General features: G+C 54.8%; 5 protein-coding genes and 2 pseudogenes across 7 annotated transcripts in view; 6 read left to right on the forward strand and 1 right to left on the reverse strand.

Moving 5' to 3' along the window:
- The window catches only part of LOC144246530 (uncharacterized), a 37,751-nt gene extending 21,255 nt beyond the window's left edge, over positions 1-16,496 (forward strand). For both annotated transcript variants that reach the window (XR_014955941.1, XR_014955940.1), the window contains exons 4-5: positions 31-2,301; positions 16,279-16,496. The gene's annotated coding sequence lies outside the window, so the exon portion shown is untranslated. The remainder of the gene's footprint in view (positions 1-30; positions 2,302-16,278) is intronic.
- The window catches only part of LOC116183119 (mas-related G protein-coupled receptor member H-like), a 31,946-nt gene extending 11,109 nt beyond the window's left edge, over positions 1-20,837 (forward strand). Inside the window, exons 2-3 of the mRNA XM_085581289.1 lie at positions 19,390-19,489; positions 19,725-20,837. Of these exons, the coding sequence (XP_085437415.1) occupies positions 19,835-20,767 (933 nt within the window). The 5' untranslated portion in view covers positions 19,390-19,489; positions 19,725-19,834 and the 3' untranslated portion in view covers positions 20,768-20,837. The remainder of the gene's footprint in view (positions 1-19,389; positions 19,490-19,724) is intronic.
- On the forward strand, positions 2,296-12,454 carry LOC144246501 (mas-related G protein-coupled receptor member D-like). The gene is made up of 2 exons (XM_085581287.1): positions 2,296-3,862; positions 12,355-12,454. Exon 1 carries the CDS (start codon positions 2,296-2,298, stop codon positions 3,274-3,276), a length of 981 nt encoding a protein of 326 aa, XP_085437413.1. The 3' UTR covers positions 3,277-3,862; positions 12,355-12,454.
- On the forward strand, positions 4,182-6,300 carry LOC146767264 (uncharacterized). The gene is made up of 3 exons (XM_085582359.1): positions 4,182-4,193; positions 4,532-4,757; positions 4,895-6,300. Exons 1-3 carry the CDS (start codon positions 4,182-4,184, stop codon positions 5,464-5,466), a joined length of 810 nt encoding a protein of 269 aa, XP_085438485.1. The 3' UTR covers positions 5,467-6,300.
- Positions 8,011-13,674, reverse strand: LOC110485031 (mas-related G protein-coupled receptor member A-like; annotated as a pseudogene). Its single transcript, XR_014955939.1, has 2 exons — positions 13,399-13,674; positions 8,011-10,887 (listed from the first exon to the last, which is right to left on the reverse strand). The product of XR_014955939.1 is annotated as a mas-related G protein-coupled receptor member A-like (transcript).
- On the forward strand, positions 12,314-14,379 carry LOC110468534 (mas-related G protein-coupled receptor member X1). Its single transcript, XM_085581290.1, has 2 exons — positions 12,314-12,454; positions 13,252-14,379. Exon 2 carries the CDS (start codon positions 13,362-13,364, stop codon positions 14,289-14,291), a length of 930 nt encoding a protein of 309 aa, XP_085437416.1. The 5' UTR covers positions 12,314-12,454; positions 13,252-13,361; the 3' UTR covers positions 14,292-14,379.
- On the forward strand, positions 17,257-18,389 carry LOC110484935 (mas-related G protein-coupled receptor member H-like; annotated as a pseudogene).
- Positions 20,838-22,212: the final 1,375 nt, after the last annotated feature.

Below are 22,212 nucleotides of genomic sequence, written 5' to 3' on the forward strand. Positions count from 1 at the left end.
TACTGTTAGACTAAAACTTCTTGGTTTCAGAGGGGACACACCCATGGCTTGTGCTCTCTGGTGCAACCTTGACCCCCAGTGCCCCGAGCTGGGCTGGCACCGGCACAGCTGGCACAGACATGATGGCCATGGGGCTCAGCATTTCTCACTCAGACTGTTCTGTGAGTATCACACCAAAGATCTCCCCAGAGATGTTTAGTTTTTAATTTTGTGAGCCAGATGCAAAGGTCTCTCAGCCTGCAGAAATTCCTCCTCTCCACTCCTTTCAGTTGCCCCCTCAGCAGGCTCCGATGGTGCAGCAGCAAGGAGAGGAAGAGGCCGTGGTCCTCAGCACGGCCACCCCCTTGCAGGAGCAGGGTGGCACCTGTGTTTGTCACCATGGGCTCCACGGGGCATCACCCTGCTCCCTGTGGCTTTGCTGAGGTCACCAGCCCCACCACATCCCACACCTTTTCTCCAGCTCCACCACATCCCACACCTTTTCTCCAGCCCCACCACATCCCACACCTTCCCACCACATCCTCCCACCAGCTCCATCATATCCCACACCTCCCACACAACCTCCCATCCCACTCCCCATGCAGCCCACCCACCTCCCATTCTTCCCAACTCTCCAAGCCCCATGCCTGAGGCTGCAGTCCCTCCCCACAGGCTGCTCACCCCAGGCTGCTCTGTAAGGCTTTGGGGCAGTTTTTCTCTTGCAGACGCCCCTCCCGTGCTTCATCCCTGCTGTTCAGCCCCCCAGCCTCCTTTGGAGAGAAACAAGAGGCAGTAGAGGGATGGCTCCACTGGTGTTTATTGGGCTGGAGAAGCATGGAATTGCCAGGAGGAGTGGAAACACTGCTGGGGGTCCTGAGTGGGGCAGGAGAGGAGTGGGGATGTCAGGAGGGGAAGGCAGCCTGGTGGGAATTTCAAGAGGATGCCAGAGGGGGGCTGGATGCCTTAGGATTTTAGCCTTTATATTTTTTAAATCCTGTACTGCATTAGTGCATAACTCTGAACTCCATGGAAATGAAATTGTTAGTTAACTGTCTTCACATTTTGGTCAGAAAAACAATCCCTCCAGACCTGAAATTCAAGGACACTCTATGCCTCAGGCCTCAAAAGGTATAGACAAAAGTGAATTGGGTGGGGAGCAAACTGGGGGTAAATTACTTCATTACCTGAAGCTGTAATTGCAGGATTAACCCCTGATTTGTAAATGGACCAAACTTATATCTGTCTGAAAATCTCGTGACCATTGTCCATTTGGGGTATGGCCCTCTCAGAGGCTTTGACTGCCCAAGGGGTACCTTTGGAAGGCCTTTGATAAATACCTGCTTTCATTCTCTTCACCTTGTCTGCCCTCTGTTCTAGGAAGCCACGCCAAGGCATCAGGCAGGCAGGGGCTGGAGGGGGCAGGAGGGGTCTGGGTGCCACCAATCCCAAATCTCCCACTGGACAGCAGCAGAACCCAACAGGCCACACTTGCAGCCAGGGAGTGGCCTTGACTGGGAAACCAGCGGGATGGGATGGGAGGGGATGGGACGGGATGGGGCGGGATGAGGAGTGGGGCAGAGATGGGGATGAGGAGTGATACCAAAATCAGCCAGAATCAAGCTCCTAACACCAACTAATGGTGTTACCGAGGGAAGTACTAGGCAGCAGGACACACAGAAGGATCTCTACTTTACAACATGCATTTTATCCATTATAACCATACACAGGCGTTAAAAAGTTTTTCTTATATAGTACATAATCACCCTTTTCCTAGAACTCATTTCCATACATCCACTTCCCACTGAGCATCATTTCATGGTCCTGGAGGTTCATTGAGGGGGGCTTCTGGTTGCCGCATTCACTGATTGCTGTGATATTAAAGGTGACCTTGCCTTGAACGTTTCCTTTGGCCATGTGCTCTTGCTTCTTGTTACAGAACTTGCCCCAGAAATAATGTGTGCCTCCTTATCACTTTCCCCAGTGGGTCCAGCCACATTTATCATCCTGTGTCCACACCTTTACATCTTTTAATCTTTCTGCCCAGTTAGTCTTCAAGGAACTTTAGGGGAGTTGAAAATGTTCATTCTCTCGTATTTATCAATCCCCTGCCATACAGCCCAACCCTCCCACCGTCCTCTCCCACCATTTCCACCGCCCTCCTCCCCTGCACATCTCACTTCTCTCCACTGAATCCTTCCCACTGCAGGGAGCTGCTGAGGAGCCTCATGGTCCATCCCTGGATTCTCCAAGCACGGACTCCCCATCCACTCTGACCACAGCCAGGGCCACATCCCACCGCCTGCCCAGCGTCCATCCATGGAGGTGAGCACCGTGTACCCTGTTTTCACCTCACCAACCGACGGACCTGGTCAGTGTGAGATCAATGTCTCCAGCGTGGCCTTACACTTTGCGACGCTTCTCTTTGGTGTCTGTGGGCTAGCTGGGAACGGGGCTTTCCTCCGGCTCCTCCACATTAACCCCTCCACCGACTTCGTTTTCAACCAGGCCATCACCGACTTCCTCTTCCTTATCATCATGGTCCCCTCGACCGTGGTCTTCCTTGTGGAGGAACTGTCCTGCTCTGCTATAATGGCCCTGATGTATTTGAGCTTTCTTTTTTACCTCTCACTGTTCTCCTACACCATGGGGCTCTACCGCCTGACATTCATCAGCTTTCAGAGGTGCAGGTCCATCCTCTGCCTGTTTTTCTGTGGTTGCCAACTCCCTGAGCGACTGCTCTTGGTGATGATGACTGTCCTGTTCTGGGTCCTCCTCTTTGTTGTCACCGCTGTCAATCCCACGGTGACTTCCCAGTGCCAGTTACACGAGCAGGAGCAATGCCATGTGGCTCTCACCTCCATATATGCTCTCAACCTCTTCCTATTTGCTGCACCCGTGGTCATTTCCAGCACAATCCTCTACATTCATTTCAAGGCTGGCTCCCAGCAGCAGCAGCAACACAAGAGGCTCGATATTGTTATTGTCCTCGTTGCACTCTTCAGTCTGCCCCTCAGTCTCTGGTCTTTCCTGCAGCAGCTCGGTTACACAGCTGTGCCCTCCCAGGCAGTTTTCCTGCTCACCTGCATCGCCAGCAGCGTCAAACCCTTCATCTACTTCTTGGTGGGGAGCTGGAAGAGAGACTGCTCCATTGGGAGCTGCTGGAGACACTGCTCCATGGAGAACTGCAGGAGGCATTCCACTGTGGAGTCCCTAAGGAAGGCGATCCACAGGGTGTTTGGGGAACCAGAAGAAAACACTGCCTGTGGAAATGAGCCCAACTCTGATGCAGAGGACTGAGCCTGTTGATGCCTTCCACTGCACTGCTGAGAGACCCCTGGACAATGGCTGAGGAATTCCTTGAGGGACCTGATCAATAAATCCCCACAGGATCACCCTCCCTGTGCTGGTGCATCCCCCACCCCCTTTCCAGCCCGCACTGGGCTCTGATCCGTGCTTGGGAGGCCTCAGCCTTGAGGAGCAGCCCCTGGGCTCAGCTCCTCTGGCGCTGATCACAAACACCCTCTGCTCCCAGGAACTGCTGCTGTCCAACCACCTCCTGGGCTTTTATCAACAGCCTTGGCAATTCTTTCACCTCCCTGGATGCCACAGCATCCCTGCTCTCACGCTTCCACAGCGAGTTGCCGGCCCCCAGGGTGGCCGGGGTGAAACATTGCTGTGGCTGAAGCCCATCCCTTGGGCCCTGTGAGCAGGGCCAAAAGGAGCCCCTTGGAGCTCTCCTGGTTCCAGCAGCGCTGAGCAGAAGCTCCCTGGCCCTGGGGCCTCTCCGAGCTGGGATCTCTCCGTCTGCTGCCCTCGGGTGATCCCCGAGCGCCAGCGGCTCCTGGGCCGATCCCCCAGGGCTGGAGGCCCAAGCCTTGGCACGGTGAGGAGATGCCAAGGGATCCGCAGGGAGCATTTCCCTGCCTCCCTGGGGAATTTCTCACAGGCACCCTGCACTGACTCTTCCTGTCTGTGTGCACACACGGGAGCATCTGCTCTGGCAAATGTGGGGAAATGCTGCTCTCTCAGCTGCTCAGTGCCTGAGACACCTCCGTGGGTCAGGCCTGGCAGCAAGGTTAAGGCCTGAGATACCATTGCAGCTAAATGCAGAGGAAAACAGAGCCTCACTCAGAGCGAGGTAGCAGGAAAGCTCCCAGAGTGCTGTCTGGGAAAGCTGTGGGATATGATAGGATGTGGTGAGGATGGAGAATGGGGTGGGGATGGGGATGGGGAGCCAGCATGAGGATGGGATGGGATAGGATAGGGAGGAGCTCAGCTGTGCTTCCTTGGGCCCAGGTCATGTTTTGGCAATGATCATGGAGCTGTTCCCAAACTGGGATGTGATACACCCAGCTTCTTCATCAGCACTGCCAGCACTTGTAGCATTGAAGTGCCACCAGCACCACCAGCATCCCTCTCCAAGCACTGACTCCCCATCCACTCTGACCACAGCCAGGGCCACATCCCACTGCCTGCCCAGCATCCATCCATGGAGGTGACCACCATGGCTCCATCTTCTGTCTCACCCACTGAAGGAGACAATCTGTGTTAGACAGATGTCACCAGCGTGGCCATACACAGTGTGACACTGCCCATCTGCCTCTGTGGGCTGGCCGGGAACGGGGCTGTCCTCTGGGTCCTCAACCTGAAAATCCCCCACTATGGCATCTTTTACCTGGCTGTTGCTGATTTCCTCTTCCTCCTCTTTGCAGTCCCCTCCGCTCTCCTCTTCCAGTGGAGGACAGGTCCTGCTCCCTTATCATGCCTGTGGTGTGCGTGAGTTTCCTTTTCCAGCTCTCAGTGATCTCCTATTACTGGGGGCTGCTCAGGCTGATGATCACCAGCGCTGTGATGTTTATGTGCAACTTCTGCAAGCTCTGCTGCTATTGCAACCTTCCCCTGCGCCTGGTGTGAGTGGTGGACAGCGTCCAAAGCTGGGCCTTCTTTGCTCTCTTCGCTGTCATGCCTGCAGTGACACGCCTGTGCCCATTACATGAGCAGGAGCATTGCCAGGCAGCTCTCATCTCCATGCACGCCATCATCCTGCTCCTCTTTGCTGCACCCATGGTCATTTCTCCCACAGTCGACCTCATTAAGGCCAAATGGGGCTCCCAGCAGCCGCAACCCAAGAGTCGCAACATCGTTATTGTCCTCATTGTGCTCCTCACTCTCCTTCTCATCATCTGGAATTTCCTACAGCAGCTAGGTTACATCGTTGTGTCACCTCAGGTTTTTTTCCTGCTCACCTGCATCAACAGCAGCATCAAACCCTTAATGTATTTCTTGGTGGGGAGCTGGAGGACAGACTTTCAAAGGCAAGTTCCTGGAAGCACTGTACCATGGGGTCCTCAAGGGACTCTCTCCAAAGGGTATTTGAGAAGCAGAAAGAACAAACTATCTGCAGATATTATTCCCCTACAGAAAGAGGGGTCTGAGCCTGCTGATCCCTTCCACTGCTCTGCTGAAGCACCTTGGCACAGAGGCTGAGGGTTTCCTTGAGTCACCTGATTAAACAATATCCACAGGATCACCCTCCCCATGGTGATGTATTCCTGCAGGAAATGGGAGCAGGAGCATTGCCTTGGGTGATTTCTGGGGGATGCTCTGCAGGGAGCACATTGGAGTATGGCTTTCCTCCTCCCTCCTGGATCCCTATGGCTCCAGGCAGTGCAGCTGGGCTCAGTGCTGTTCCCCAGCTCTATTCCCCATGGAATGACCCTCATGGCCTCAGCCCCAGGGAATGAGCTCCATCTCCTTTGGCTCAGCAGATGAGTTTCATGGTGTTTTCAGGGAGCTCTTGCCTGCAAAGAAGGGGACATCTTAAGCCCTAGGGACACAACCAGCACGGGGTGGCACAGATTTCCCAAATCCCTGCAGGGCTGGTGCCTCTCGATGGCAGGAGAATGTTGGGATCACACAGAGCATCCTTCTCCTTCTGTCCAGCAGAGCCAGCCCTGCATTCCCGGCTGGTGGGAAAGGACACCAGGTAGGGCTGCAGAGCTGGGGAGGGACAGCAACATTCCCTTATCCTTTCAGTGAGAATTAGTCACATTATTTTGTGGGTCTCAGATTCAGTCAAAGAGAGAAACTAAGAGTTTCTAGCCTGGCAGAAGCCTGGGAAAGTGCTGGAGAAGAATGTAAATAATTCTTTATCTCTCTTGTTGTTCACATTGTTTATAGTTAAGTTCTATCACTGTGCGTCAAGCACTCTGCACCAATGGTGTAGATTATTTCCACATCAGGACCAATGGAGTTGGTCTTCACGAAGCTCTGTATAAAACAGCGGTGTATTTTGAATAAATCGGAGTTTTACTCTCAGCAGCTTCTGTGTCAGTCTTCTCATTCCCGTCCTGCCTTGACAGCAACATCTGGCGACCTCCATGTGGCACTGCACCCTGCCCTGAAGGGACAGGGTCTGGTGACCTGACGTGGAATTGCAGCCTCGGTAGCAGACCCGAACCTGGCGTCTTGCGGGGGTCTCCTCTGGCGCGGTTCCACACCAACATCCTGGAGGCTGTGCTCGGACACCTCTGCCTTCTTAAACAAAGATAACGCTGAAACCGCATGTCTTCCGGACAAGGCTTGGTCCTGTCTGGACTGTGGGCTGGCTCTTAGAGGCCGGAACTGCACGGGACGGGTTTTCCCTGGAATAGCGGACTGTCGGACTCTTGGAGTTGACATCTGCTAGGGAAAGGTTTGCTAAAAATGGGAAACCAGCCATCTGCAGTCGAGCGAGCAGACTTGACTGCCTGGCAAGCCTGCATCCCTCTTGTGGGAGCTTGGCTCTCTGAGGAAGACACGGTCAGACTCCTGAGTTGGGCTCGGGGCCGGCGATTTTCTGCGAGTCCTAGGTCCCCCTTTGATCGTAAGGTCTGGCTCGACTTGGGACGCCGTCTCACGGCGCAAATGTGCAAAGGGGACGCTACAGTGTCCAAACTGGCTCCAGTCTGGGCGGGTATCGACACAGCCTTGGACACAGGCAGGGATTCCGGAACGTTTGGGGATCCCGGAGGCGGACCGCGCCGCAGCCCGCACGGCGGCTGGCCGCGCAGGCACACCCTGCCCAGAGCGCGGTGCCGCTGACACCGCCCGCCCCTCCCGAGGCAGCCGGGGTGCCTCTGCCGCAGCTCAGCTTCAGCACACCCGGCGGTGCATGGACTGCGCGGGGCAGCCCCGGACTGGTGGGAGCCACCACCGCCCACGGCCGCGCAGCCCCCCGCTTTCCAAATTGCATTTACAGGGGGGCGGTGCCGTGCCGGGCACAACGGGGGCGGATGCCTCCCTCCCGATTCCTTCGCTGATGGAGCCTGTGCAGACGCCACTGCAGCCTTTGGTCCATCCCCTGGCACGCCCGCTGCCACCCGTGGGGGTTTCGACTGTGCCGGTTGATTTGATTTCATTTACTGTGCCGGCATCAGTTGTCCAACAGCACGTCTTGGGCGGGACACCCGTGTTGTTCTCCGCCCTGCCCACTGTGGGCCGCGGATCAGGGAGCTGTACAGCGCTCGGTTGTATTCCGTGGCAGTGCAGACACACTGGGAGAGGGGAGCAGCCCCTCGTACTGGGCGGGCTTGGGTGGTGCAGGGAGCCCCGGATGGAATTTTATATTCCCGGGGAAACACACCCTTCTCGGACCCTGCGCGTCCTGCTCTTGTGGTTCGCAGAGCGGGATGCCAAGAAGCTGTGGGAAGACCCATGGCCAGGTGGGGTGAGGGAAGGGCAGAAATTCGGAGGAATTGCTGGGTTTCTCGCAGCCTGTTGGGAGCGTGCACTGAACTATAAGGTTGGGAGAGGTCGCTCATTTATCGGTGGTCTTGGAGTGTCCCAGGGACCCCAGATTCAGGGGCCCCAGGAAATGCCAAAGAGAAGCTGGGGGCCGAGCCGGGTGCATCTTGGCTAAGCAGACAGCCTGGGCTCCGCGCCCGCCCCCGGCTGGGTTTGGGACATTTAGCCCTGCCCACGGGGCCGAGTCCTCTGCCTTGCCAAGCATCGCAGGGTCCTAGAGCCCGCTGCTGGCTCTTCATTAATTAAAAAAAAAAAAAAAAAAAAAAAAAAAAAAAAAAAAAAAAAAAAGTGGAAAGAGCTGTGTTTTCACTAACAGGTCAAAATAATGGAAAGCCACGAATCAACCTCAGCCCAAGGGATTGAATTAAGGGCTGTGGCCATGGCATTTCAGAGATTTCATGGCATTTAGGGTGCTTCTCAAGAGATGTGAATTTGGTCCTTTCTGAATTGGGTCAATTTCATTCAATTGTTTTGAAAGTTTTGAGGATGCAATTTTGACCTGAGTTCAATTTCATCATTCAAGCTGACCATTGAGGACATAATTACATAGCATAGGCAAAGCCTCACACGATACTTTTATTAACAGAACTGTTAATAACTAACAGAAGAGATAGCCTTTGACATCTGAGAGGGTTTTTCTCCCTGTCTCCCTTTTACCTGTCCATTGCAAAGCAGAAACATTCCATGGTGCAACCTCTTGTCCAGGGAAGAACAACTCAGTCAGGGGGTCTCTTTCAAGGTAAGTGCAGCAGGATCATGATCCTTCAATGTATTTTTTCTACTTTCCAGCACCTTTATTGTCTCCTGTATCACCCAGGCCACTCCCTACCTCAGCTTCCTTTCAAAAGAGCAAAGATTTCAAAGCAAAAGTTTTCCTGTGTGTCTCTGCCAATGGCAGGAGGAGAGATGGAATGAGATGATCTCTAAGGTTCCTTCCAACCCAAACCATTCCATGATGATTCCCCATGTTATTCAGCATCCACCCCAGACAGGAGTTCCCCTGCTGCACACAGCACAAGCTTGACAGAGCTCAGAGAGCATTTGCACAATGCTCTCAGGCACAGGATGGGATTGTTGGGATGTCCTGTGCACGGCCAGAAGCTCAAGTGCAGGATTCTTGTGGGTTCCTTCCAACTCTAGATATTTTATGGCTCTATTTCATGATGACTCTGATGACTCTCTGATGGTTCCACTGTGTTGTCCCTATTCTCTGGCTCTGGCACATCCACAAAAACCCTCTGGAAAGCAACACTAAGAGAGGGGGTGAATTCCTTTGCACAGCTCCCAGCCAGGAAGTAAATCAGAGGGTGGGCACTGCTGTTGGCTCAGGCAAGCAGGACAGAGGTGCTGAGGGCAACGACAGAGAAGTCAAACACCCTCAGCAAGAGCCAGAACCCAAAATCAGCAGTGGAGAAGGGGAAGGAGACAAGAGGCAGCAGGAGCAGGGCCCAGAGCTTCCTGGGGGCTGTTTCCATGAGCAGCACAGGAGCCTGGCCAGCAGGGCCAGAGCAGAACAGGTCAGGGTGAGCACTGAGAAGAGGCAGCTCAGGACCAAAGCCATGAGTGCCAAAGGGCAGAAATAGAGGCTGACAGTGAGCAGGAAGGAGAGCAGCCAGAGCAGGGCAAACAGGAGCACCGGGAAGCACTGGGAGCGGTGGCAGGGCCAGCTGGACACGGGGAGGACAAACAGAGCTGTCACAGCACTGGGGGCTGTCAGAGAGGAGACAGCGGCAGTGAAAGCCAAGGGGATGGCGACCTTCAGCCCAGCTGTCCCACCCCACGAGCCCAGCTGGTGGCAGAAGCTCTCTGGGACAGAAAATAACCCCAGGGCGATAGCGATGGAGAGCAGGAAGGTGAAGCCAGCCATGGCCAGGCTGAGCACACAGGGGGTGGGGGGTTCCTGCAGCTGTGGAAGCCAAGGAGCAGGAGCACAGCCCCATTCCCACCATTCCACACAGGCACAGCAGCAGCAGCAGCGTGGCAGGCACTTTGCTCCAGTGCCTGTTGTCACTCTCGCTCCAGTTGTCGTGGTTCTCCTCATTCCAGATTCCTTTGGATGCCTTCCCACCGGGCTGGCTCCAGCAGGCAGGGCTGTCTCCCTCGCTGGCAGGGGACAAAGTGCTCATTGTGACACCTCTGCTGCTTCTCCTTGGCCTCACACAGCTGGAGGGCTGACACAGAGTCATCCTAGCAATGCTGCTGTGCCCCAAACGTGGCTTTTCCCATCTTTTCCTACTCACAGCTTCCATGGGGAGCAGCACAGGGAGAGGCGAGGGACAGGACAGATGGCAAGTAGGATGTTGGAGCCTGGTCTGGTGTGCCTGGCAGAAAAGCCAGGGAGATACCTCCTTCCTGGCTGTGGACAGGACAGAGCTGGAGGAGGAAAATAATTGGAGAAGGAAAAGATTGCCCACGGAGATAGCAGAGAGCAAATGGCTTTGGGATGGATGTGACCTGGACTCTCAGGTGTCTGTTGAGATCACTGAGCTGCTGGAGGATTCCTTCATCAGGACACTCCTTTGAATATTCCCTCCAATTTCCCACAGTATTTATCACTTTTAATTCCCTACAGATCTCAATTCTCCCCCCAAAATTCATCACCAGGCTCCACCCAATGTGGAGCCACTGATTAAGCTGAACGAGAAGAGTCTGACCTTGTTTCCTCTCGCAGCCTGGAGAACTTCACCGCAGTGCACTCACATCTCCTCACACACCCCAGCTGCTGTCCCTGGGGTGGGATATTCAGGAGCTTCCCTGGAATGGTCACTTGGGAAAGGGGAGCGAAGCCCGCGGGGCGAGCCCGAGCAGCGTCCGGCGCGGGCTCTGTCCAGCTCCTGCACAGCCCCCTGTTCTCCGTGCTGCCTCGTGTTCTCCAGGGCTCTCACAAACAGGGAACTAGTTCAGAGCCTGGGACGGGATCAGGGCTGTGCTTCCCATCTGCTCTTCACTCTGTCCAGGAACTGAGGAACAGGAGAGAGCCTCAGCAAGGAGACCTAAGGGAAAAGCAGCTTGTCTCCATGTCACCTTCCTCTTCTGTTTCTAAAGGAACCAAGATCCCATAATCTTGTCTTCTGAACTGCCAGAACTTGCCACATCTCATTCCTGGGGTGGCTCCTTAGAACCCTGCAATACAAATGTCCTGTTAAAATTTGATTTCTCATTCAAATCTAGGTTTCCCACTTGTATACTGCAATTTCAGTGACCCTGGACCTTCACCATGCAGTTTCCAAGAGGATTCATTCAATAATAAATTCTGTGCCTGAGATGGAGCATAGGTACACAGCAGAGAATTATTTAGGATTTCAGCAATGTAATTTCTGCTGAGAAGAGGCAAATCAATGCTGCTCTCCTGGCTTTAGTCCTTAGAAAGTTGCAGGTTTCCCCTGAGTCATCTTCCACACTCCCTTGTCAGTCAAACTGTAGCCTACAGTGAATTCCTTGAATTCCTAGAAGGCTGAGGTGAGGTGATTCCTGCCCAGGCTGACATGTGCCTCAGGGATCTGGGATGATCCTGCTGGAAACTGCAGGCCCTAGGACCAGAATTGTCACCTCTCTTCCCTGAGGACACTGTGTTTGTGTCCCCAGCCATGGAATCTCACATCTTCCATAGCTCAATCCTTTCCAGGGAAAACACTTCATGATCGATGAATTAACGGGACTCCAGGAGAGGTGGAGATGGCCTTGGGACAAAGGTGTGGAGCATCAGAACAGGGGGGAATGGCTTCCCATAGACAGAAGGTGGGTTTAGATGGATATTAGGGAAGAAGCCTTCGTGTGAGGGTAGTGAGGACCTGGCACAGGTTGCCCAGAGGGGTGGGGTCAGGTAAAAACAAACACAAATGCTCCCATGTGTGAGGAGGAGGAGGAGGAGGATAAGCCCTAATGAAGGGCTGGAAAGAGGATCACAGCACCCCAAAATCTGGTCCCTAGTACCTTTCATTGCACCAAGGGGATTGGCAGTAATTAGGGTGGGCTTTCAAGTGCTGGTAACCTGGCTGCAAGCAACTGAGTGCTGTCCTTCCCTTGGGCTGTGGCAGCCTGCATTGGAATGACAGAAATTGAATTCTCAGCTCAGATTCCTTTCTTGAATCCAGGGAAGGTTTTGGCAGTGATCCCAGATCTCTTCCCAGAATTGGAGTTGTTTCTGAGAAGCAGCCAAATGCTTCAGCAGTGCTGTGAGCACTCGCAGCACTGCCAGCAGCCCAGTGCCACCAGCACCAGCAGCAGCTCTCTGCTGCTGGAGGGAAAATGACCCCTCAGGGTAGGGAAATGAGGAATGGCAGAACCTGCTGAGAGAGGGAAAGCATTTGGAGAATGTCACATAGGGAAGAGTGTTTCTAGTCAGGAGGAAATGAGGAGCCACTCAAAGAAATCTGCATGTTGAGATATTTCCTCTCTGGCAGAAAAAAAGTCAAGACAAACAGCTCCGAGGAAGTGAAATTCTGACATAGCCAAAGATTAAATTTCCGATTGTCCCACCAAGCCTTGCGAAACAACTGAGGGACAGGGAACAGAGAGGAGCCAGCAGGACAGGAGTGAGGAGCTCCTGGTGATCTGGGCACTTTCTCCTTCATGTCACTGACCTGGCAGGAGCCGCTTTAGGACATGGATCCCAAAGGAGCCAGAGGTTCCAGGAAGCGCCGCTGATCTGCACAGACCCCTTTGCCTGCTGCTGCCCCACAGGGAACAGGTCAGTGGAATGTTTTCCTTCCTCTTTATCCCAAACTTCCTCTCCTCCAGCAGCTGCTCTGTTCCTGCCACCCTCTCCCAGTGACCCCAGTGCCCTCCCCAGCTCCTCTCTCTTCTCCTGTGCATCCCAGCTGTATCCTAATTCTGAACTGGGCCTGAACAAACTTTATAACATATTGCAAAGCATTTGGAAGCAGAAATTCTTTATCTCCACAAGACACAGAAGGATCACTTCTTGTTTTGTGTGCATAGTGAGACTTTACAACAGGGCATTAATACATTGTGGGCATTAATACATTGTAGTCATTGAAAAATGTTGCATATCCAATGCATAAACACCATTTTCCTAGAACTCATTTCCATGCATCCACCTCCTCCTGGAAATCCTTTTATGATCCTGGAGGTTTATAAAGAGGGGTCTCTCTGGTGGTCATATTCAATGAATGATGCCATATTAAAGGTGACTTTGCCTTGAACTTTTCCTCTGGCCATGCACTGTTGCTTCTTGTTCCAGAACTTGCCCCAAAACCCCTAAAGGCCTCCTTCTCTGTTTCTGCACCCGCTCCAGCCATGTTTATGAACCTGTTCCAGCCTTTCCATCTTTTTATCTTTTTTGCCACTTTACTTTTGAACAATTTAATAAAAATGGAAATTTTTTATTAATTTTTATTATTTAATTATTTAGCAGCCTCCTGCCCAACAGCCCAACCTTCCCAACTCCCTCTCCCACCCCACCATTTCCACCACCCTCCTCCCCTGCACATCTCACTCATCCCCACTGAATCCTTCCCACTGCAGGGAGCTGCTGAGGAGCCTCATGGTCCATCCCTGGATTTTCCAAGCACTGACTCCCCATCCACTCTGACCACAGCCAGGGCCACATCCCACCGCCTGCCCAGCGTCCACCCATGGAGGTGACCACCGTGTCCCCGCCTACCATCTCACCCACTGAAGGAGATGATCTCTGTGAAACAGATGTCACCAGCGTGGCCATACACAGTGTGACGCTGCCTGTCTGCCTCTGTGGGCTGGCCGGGAACGGGGCTGTGCTCTGCCTCCTCCAACTGAATATCCGCAACTCTGACATCATTGAGGTGGCTCTCATTGACTTCCTCTTCCTTCTCCTCACAGTGCCCTCTGCCCTGCTCTCCCTGGTGGAGGACATGTCCTGCTCTCCTGTTGTACCTCTGCTGTACCTGAATTTTCTTTTCCAGCTCTCAGTGACCTCCTCCTACTGGGGGCTGTACTGGCTGACGCTCAGGAACCATTTGTTCTATATGGACAAGCTCTTCCAGCCCTGCTGCCGCTGTGAACTTCCCCTGCGCCTGACGTGGGTGCTGGGCAGTGTCTACCACTGGGCCTTCTTTGCTCTCTTCGCTGTCATGCCTGCAGTGACACACCTGTGCCCATCACACGAGCAGGAGCATTGCCAGGCAGCTTTCATCTCCATGCACGCCATCATCCTGCTCCTCTTTGCTGCACCCATGGTCATTTCTCCCACAGTCGACTTCATTAAGGCCAAGTGGGGCTCCCAGCAGCAGCAAATCAAGAGGCGCGACATTGTTATCGTCCTCATTGTGCTCCTCACTTTCCTTCTCATTGGCTGGAATTTCCTGCAGCAGCTCGGTTACCTCAGTGTGCCCTCTCAGGTATTTTTCCTGCTCATCTGCATCAACAGCAGCATCAAACCCTTCATCTATTTTTTGGTGGGGAGGTGCTGGAGGCCCTGCTCTGTGGGGTCCATCCGGCTCTCCCTCCAGAGAGTGTTTGAGGAGCCAGAAGAAGACACTGCCCACAGTGATGATCCTGCCATGGACACAGAGGCCGGAGTCTGTTGATCCCTTCCACTGCACTGCTGAGAGACCCCTGGGCAATGGCTGAGGGATTCCTTGAGGGACCTGATCAATAAATCCCCACAGGATCACCCTCCCTGTGCTGGTGCATCCCCCACCCCCTTTCCAGCCCGCACTGGGCTCTGATCCGTGCTTGGGAGGCCTCAGCCTTGAGGAGCAGCCCCTGGGCTCAGCTCCTCTGGCGCTGATCACAAACACCCTCTGCTCCCAGGAACTGCTGCTGTCCAACCACCTCCTGGGCTTTTATCAACAGCCTTGGCAATTCTTTCACTTCCCTGGATGCCACAGCATCCCTGCTCTCACACTTCCACAGCGAGTTGCCGGCCCCCAGGGTGGCCAGGGTGAAACATTGCTGTGGCTGAAGCCCATCCCTTGGGCCCTGTGAGCAGGGCCAAAAGGAGCCCCTTGGAGCTCTCCTGGTTCCAGCAGCGCTGAGCAGAAGCTCCCTGGCCCTGGGGCCTCTCCGAGCTGGGATCTCTCCGTCTGCTGCCCTCGGGTGATCCCCGAGCGCCGGCGGCTCCTGGGCCGATCCCCCAGGGCTGGAGGCCCAAGCCTTGGCACGGTGAGGAGATGCCAAGGGATCCGCAGGGAGCATTTCCCTGCCTCCCCGGGGAATTTCTCACAGGCACCCTGCACTGACTCTTCCTGTCTGTGTGCACACACGGGAGCATCTGCTCTGGCAAATGTGGGGAAATGCTGCTCTCTCAGCTGCTCAGTGCCTGAGACACCTCCGTGGGTCAGGCCTGGCAGCAAGGTTAAGGCCTGAGATACCATTGCAGCTAAACGCTGTTCCTGTTATTTCTTTGCTAAATTGTTCAGTTCAAGGTAGAAAAGCAGGAATGGCTGGGAGAAGCAGAAACACTGCTCATGGCCCCAGGTGGAGCAGGGCAGGAGCAGGGCTGTCCTAGGGGAAAAGGCGGCCCTGGGGCGGGACTGGAGGTGGTTGGAGGGTTCCAGAAACATGGCAGGGTTCTGGAAGGGTCTAGAGAAGTTCAAGAAGGGTCTGGATGCTGCTGATCCCAAATGTCCTGACTGGAGAGCAGCAGAGTGGGCAGCGCTTCAAGGCACGGAGCGGCCATGGGACAGGACGGGACAGGACGGGGAGAGGAGCAGAGAGGGGAATTGGGCGTGATACCAAAATCAGCCAGAATATACTTTCCATCACGATGAGAAGCATTAGGACACAGGAACTCTTTACCTCTACAGGACACACAGAAGGATCTCTTCTTGTCCTGTGTGTGATAGAACAACACTGCACGTTTTTATCCATCATAACCACATAGAGTCATTGAAATGTCTTTCTTATCTAATACATAAACATCACTTTCCTAGGACTAATTTCCATGCATTCACCTCCTTCTCCAAGTCCTTTCCTGGTCCTGGAGGATCATTCAGAGGGGTCTCTGGTGGTCACATTCAGAGTCCTGTGATATTAAAGGTGACCTTGCCTTGAACTTTTCCTTTGGCCATGTGCTCTTGATTCTTTTTACAGAATTTGCCCCAGCACCACTGCAGGCCTCCTTGTCTGTTTCTGCACTGGCTCCAGCCACATTTATCATCTTGTGTGATCCTGAGGAGCACAGGGCAGGAGGATCCCTCCTGGATCCTAGAACACTGTGGCCAGGAGGAGCGGGGCACTGCTGGGGTGTGTGGAGCAGGGCAGGAGTGGGGCTGTTGGGGGAGAAAAGGGGGCCCCTGGGACAGTCTGAGGTGTTGCAGGCAGTTTCAGAGTGGTAGAAGAGGGTCAGAGGCTGTTGGAGGGGCTCTGGATACCGGGAAGGCCAGAGGAGAGCAGAGTCTGACAGGCCATGCTCAGAGTGGGGGAGCTGCAGCTGTCTGGGAAATCTGTGGGATGTGATAGGATGGGGTGAGGAAGGAGAACAGGGTGGGAATGGGATGGTGATGAAGAGCAGGAATGAGGATATGATGGGATAGGATAGGTAGCAGCTGGGCTGTGCTTCCTTGGGACCAGGGCATGTTTTGGCAATGATCATGGAGCCCTTCCTGGAATGAGTGTTGCTTCTGAGAAGCACCCAGCTGACTCACGAGCACTGCCAGCACTGCCAGTATTCCAGTGCCACCAGCATCCCTCTGCTGCTGGAGGGATTCTGATCCCTCAGGGAAGAAACAAGGAATGGTAGAAGCCTGTCAGGACAGGGAAGGCATTTGGAGAGTGAAGCAATCTGCAGGGTAAGAGTCTTTCTAATCAGGATAAAATTATGAGCCAAATTATTTCATTTGGAGCTCTTGACAAAAGTCATTTCTTTTGTAGCAAAAAAAAAAAAAAAAAAAAAAAAAAAAAAAAAAATCCACCCAGGATAAATATCTCTGAGGAAATGAAGCTCTGATATTGCCAAAGATGCAATTTCTGACTGTGCCATGACTGCACCGAGTCATGGGGGGCAACACAGGATTGGGCACAGACAGCAGGTGGTGGGACAGGAGTGAGGAGCTCCTGGTGATCTGGGCACTTTCTCCTTCATGTCACTGACCTGGCAGGAGCCGCTTTAGGACATGGATCCCAAAGGAGCCAGAGGTTCCAGGAAGCGCCGCTGATCTGCACAGACCCCTTTGCCTGCTGCTGCCGCACAGGGAACAGGTCAGTGGAATGTTTTCCTTCCTCCTTATCCCAAACTTCCTCTACTCCAGCAGCTGCTCTGTTCCTACCACCCAGTGACCTCAGTGCCCTCCCCAGGTCCTCTCTCCTCTGCCTTGAGCTTTCCATCCACATCCCCTGCTGAACAGCCCAACCCTCCCACCATCCTCTCCCACCCCACCATTTCCACCGCCCTCCTCCCCTGCACATCTCACTCGTCCCCACTGAATCCTTCCCACTGCAGGGAGCTGCTGAGGAGCCTCATGGTCCATCCCTGGATTCTCCAAGCACGGACTCCCCATCCACTCTGACCACAGCCAGGACCACATCCCACCGCCTGCCCACCGTCCATCCATGGAGGTGAGCACCATGTCTTCATCTCCTGCCTCACCCACTGAAGGAGATAATATATGTGGGATTGATATCACTGATGTGGCCATGTGTGGTATCATGCTGCGCATCTGCCTCTGTGGGCTGGCTGGAATCTGGGCTCTCCTCTGCCTCTTCAGCTTCTGCAGGAACCCCATCACACTCTGTATCTTCCATTTGGCTATTCCCGACTTCAGCTTCCTGGTCCATTCTGCTTCACCTGCTGGAGGAACTTTCCTGCTCCAGTATTATGCTCCTGGACAACCTGAGTTTGTTTTTCCTGCTCCTGCTGTTCTCTGACACCACGGGGCTGTACCTGCTGACAGCCATCATTATCAAGAGATGCACATCCATCCTCTGCCCACTCTGGTACCGCTGCCACTGCCCCCAGCACCCATCAGGGTTCATGAGTGTCCTTCTCTCAGCCCTCCCCTTTGTTACAGTGGTTATCCTGTCCCTGTCACTCAAGCCCCAGCACTGCCAGGTGTCTCATCTCCATGAATGTCCTCAACCTCCTGCTCTTTACTCCAGCTGTGGTCATTTCCAACACAATTCTCTTCAGTGAAGTCAAGCCTGCCTCCCAGCAGCAGCACCCCAAGAGACTCAACACCATTCTCCTCCTCACTGTGCTCTTCATCCTCCTCTTCACTCTCCCACTCAGCCTCTGGACTTTACTGCAGCAGTTCAGCTGTGTCATCCCAAGTGGTTTTCTTGCTCACCTGCATCCACAGCACCATCAACCCCTTCATCTACTTCTTGGTGGGGAGCAGGAGGCCCTGCTGTGTGGAGTGTTGCAGGAGGCCCTGCTCCATGGGTCCCTAAGGAAGGCCCTCCTGAGAGTCTTTGGGGACACAGAAGAAAACATTGCCCACAGCAATGATCCCGTCATGGACACAGAGCCCTGAGCTTGTTGATTCCTGCCATTGCACTGGTGAATAACCCCGGGACTGCAGCTGAGGGATTCCTTGATCTTCCTGAACAATAAATACCCACACTATCACCTTCTGTGTGCTGGAGCATCCTCACCATCTTTCCAGTCCACACAGAGATCTGAGAAATGCTCCTGGCCAGTGAACTCCGTTGTGCTGCCGCTTCATATTAAATGTGGTTTTTAGCGAGCCCCTTGGCGGTGACTTTTTCAGCGATCTCAAGCACTCGTCTGGAGCACTCCCGCGGTGTATTCCTGCAGGAGAAGGGAGCAGCGGCGTGTGGGAGGGATGCCCTGAGGGAGCACACGGGAGCAGGGCTTTCCTCCTCCCTCCCGGCTGCTGGAGCCCCATGGCCAGGAGGGGCAGAGACGCTGCGGGAGTCGCGGGTGCAGCAGGGGAGGAGCGGGGCTCTGGGGGTGCAAGGTGGCCCGGGGGGGTTGCGGGGGGTGCTCTGGGATTTCCGAGGAGGTGAGGAAGGGTCAGGAGAGGAGGGATGCTGCCGATCCCAGATCTCAGCACGGGAGGGCAGCAGAGCCCGACGGGCCGCGCTCGGAGCGCGGAGCCGCCGCCGGCCGGGAAAGCTGCGGCGTGGGAGAGGATGGGAGAGGATGGAGAGCGGGATGGGGAGCAGGGATGGGGATGGGATTGGGAGACCTGAGCGTCCTTTGGCCCTTTGGGGAGGCTTTGGCAATGATCCCAGAGCTCTTCCCAGAACGTGAAATGCTTCTGACGAGCACCCAGCGGCTTCATCAGCACTGCCGGCACTGCCGGCATTCCAGTGCCACCAGCACCACCAGCGTCCTTCTGGGGGGACGCTGACCCCACAGGGAAGGGAAATGAGGAGTGGTAGAAGCCCTTCAGGAGAGGGGAGGCGGATGGAGAATGGGACATTCTGCAGGGAAGCAGTGTTTCTAATCAGGAGGAAATGATGAACCACTTGCAAAACTCTGCAGATTGTCTGGCAAAAGCCACTTCCTTATTGGACAAAACTCAAAAAAATCATTATAAATTACTCTGTAGGAGTGCAGGCGCACCCTGACGTAGCCAAAGGTGCAATTTCCGATTCCCCTGTGATACCACCGAGCCTTGGGAAACAGCAACAGCACAGGGCAGAGAGGAGCCAGCAGGACAGCAGTGAGGAGCTCCTGGTGATCTGGGCACTTTCTCCTTCATGTCACTGACCTGGCAGGAGCCGCTTTAGGACATGGATCCCAAAGGAGGAAAAGGAACCAGGAAGCGCCGCTGATCTGCACAGACCCCTTTGCCTGCTGCTGCCCCACAGGGAACAGGTCAGTGGAATGTTTTCCTTCCTCTTTATCCTAAACTTCCTCTCCTCCAGCAGCTGCTCTGTTCCTGCCACCCTCTCCCAGTGACCCCAGTGCCCTCCCCAGCTCCCCCCTCCTCTGCCCTGTGCTTCCCTTCTGTGTCTCCTGGTGAACAGCCCAACCCTCTCCCACCCCACTCTTCCTCCACCCTCCTCCCCTGCACATCTCACTTCTCCCCACTGAATCCTTCCCTCTGCAGGGAGCTGCTGAGGAGCTGCATGGTCCATTCCTGGATTTTTGAACCACTGACTCCCCATCCACTCTGACCACAGCCAGGGCCACATCCCACCACCTCCTCAGCATCCATCCATGGAGGTGACCACCATGTCCCCATCTCCTGCCTCACCCACTGAGGGAGATGACATCTGTGAGACAGATGTCACCAGCGTGGCCATACACAGTGTGACACTGCTCATCTGCCTCTGTGGGCTGGCCGGGAATGGCGCTGTGCTCTGCCTTCTCCAAAGGAACCCCACCACCTTTTACATCACCAACCTGGCTTTCGCCAACTTCTCCTTCCTCCACTTTGCGGTCCACTCCACCCTGCTCTACCTACTGGAGGATGTGTCCTGCTCCACAGTCGCTCCCCTGGTGTTCCTAAGGGCACTTTTCCCGCTCCTGCTGTTCTCCTACAACATGGGGCTGTATGTGCTGACAGCCATCAGCATCGAGAGGTGTGGTTCAATCCTCTTCCCCCTCTGGTACCGCTGCCGCCGTCCCCAGCGCCTGTCATGGGTAGTGTGTGCCCTGCTCTGGGCCCTCTCCATCGCTGTCATTGTCACAGTGACTTCCCTGTGCCTGTCACAGGAGCACGAGCACTGCCGGGTGTCTCTCATCACCATGTATGCCCTCAACCTCTTCCTCTTTGCCCCAGCCATGGTCGTTTCCAGCACAGTCCTCCTCATTAAGGTCAAGTGTGGGTCTCAGCAGCAGCAACCCAAGAGACTCGACATTGTTATTTTCCTTGTTGTGCTCTTCTTCCTCCTCTTTGCTCTCCCCCTCAGCCTCTGCAATTTCCTGCAGCAGCTCGGTTACATCACTGTGTCCTCCGAGGTTGTTATCCTGCTCACCTGCATCCACAGCAGCATCAACCCCTTCATCTACTTCTTGGTGGGGAGGTGCTGGAGGCCCTGCTCTGTGGGGTCCCTCCGGCTCTCCCTCCAGAGGGTGTTTGAGGGGCCAGAAGAAAACACTGCCCACAGAAATGATCCTGCCATGGATACAGCCTTCTCAGCCTGTTGATCCCTTCTACTGCTCTGCTGAAGGACCTTGGTGCAGAGTCGCCTGATTAATAAATAGCCACTGTATCACCTTCCCTGTGGTGCTGTATTCCTGCAGGAGAAAGGAGAGGAGGCAGTGCCAAGGACCATGTGTGAGGGATGCTCTGCAGGGAGCATATTCCCCCTCCCTCACGGGTCCTAGAGCACTGCTCCCCAAACGGATCCTTCCCAACACTGTGATGCCAACATTCCCCCTGGCACCTGGGTCCTGCATCCCACTGAGGTCTAATATCAATAAACAGCACCGTGAACCCTGAGCTCCTTTGCCCCCTCTCCGAGCGCTTCCCGGCTTCTCCTGGCTCCTGCTGCCAGCCGGGAATGTGGCTGGAAGGAAGGGACACACCCATGGCTTGTGCTCCCTGGAGCAACCTTGATCCCCAGTGCCCAGAGCTGGGCTGGCACTGGCACAGCTGGCATGGACAGGATGGACCAGGAGCTCAACATTCCCTGTGAGTGCTCTGTGAGTGTCACAGCAAAGATCTCCCCAGAGATCTTTAGTTTTTAATTTTGTGAGCCAGATGCAAAGGTCTCTCAGCCTGCAGAAATTCCTCCTCTCCACTCCTTTCAGTTGCCCCCTCAGCAGGCTCCGATGGTGCAGCAGCAAGGAGAGGAAGAGGCCGTGGTCCTCAGCACGGCCACCCCCTTCCAGGAGCAGGGTGGCACCTGTGTTTGTCACCATGGGCTCCACGGGGCATCACCCTGCTCCCTGTGGCTTTGCTGAGGTCACCAGCCCCACCACATCCCACACTTTTTCTCCAGCCCCACCACATCCCACACCTTTTCTCCAGCCCCACCAAATCCCACACCTGTTCTCCAGCCCCACCAAATCCCACACCTTTTCTCCAGCCCCACCACATCCCACATCTTTTCTCCAGCCTCACCACATCCCACACTTTCCCACCAGCTCCATCACATCCCACACCAATCTCCCATCCCACTCCCCATGCAGCCCACCCACCTCCCATCCTTCCCATCTCTCCCAGCCCCATGCCTGAGGCTGCAGTCCCTCCCCACGGGCTGCTCACTCCAAACTGCCTCATACGGTTTTTGGGGACTGCTTCCCTGTGACATTCCCCTCTAGAGCTTCACCCGCGGTGTCCCGCCCCCCAGCCTCCCTTGGAGAGGGACGAGAGGCGACAGCGGGATGGATCCATTAGCGTTTATTGGGGAGAAGGAGCGCGGAATGGCCAGGAGTGGACACACTGCCGGGTGGGGACGGGCTGTCGGGGGAAGGCGGCCCTGGGCGGGGAATTTGGGATGTCAGAGGGGATCGGGAAGAGTCCGGATGCCGGCAATCCCAAAATTTCTCACAGGAGGGCAGCAGAGCCCGACGGATCGCGCTCGGAGCGGCCGGCAGCTGGGAAACCTGCGGGACGGGACGGGACGGGACGGGACGGGACGGGACGG

The sequence above is a fragment of the Lonchura striata genome, chromosome 5 (genome assembly GCF_050655825.1).
Source record: "Lonchura striata isolate lonStrDom1 chromosome 5, ASM5065582v1, whole genome shotgun sequence".
Taxonomy (NCBI): Eukaryota; Metazoa; Chordata; class Aves; order Passeriformes; family Estrildidae; genus Lonchura; species Lonchura striata.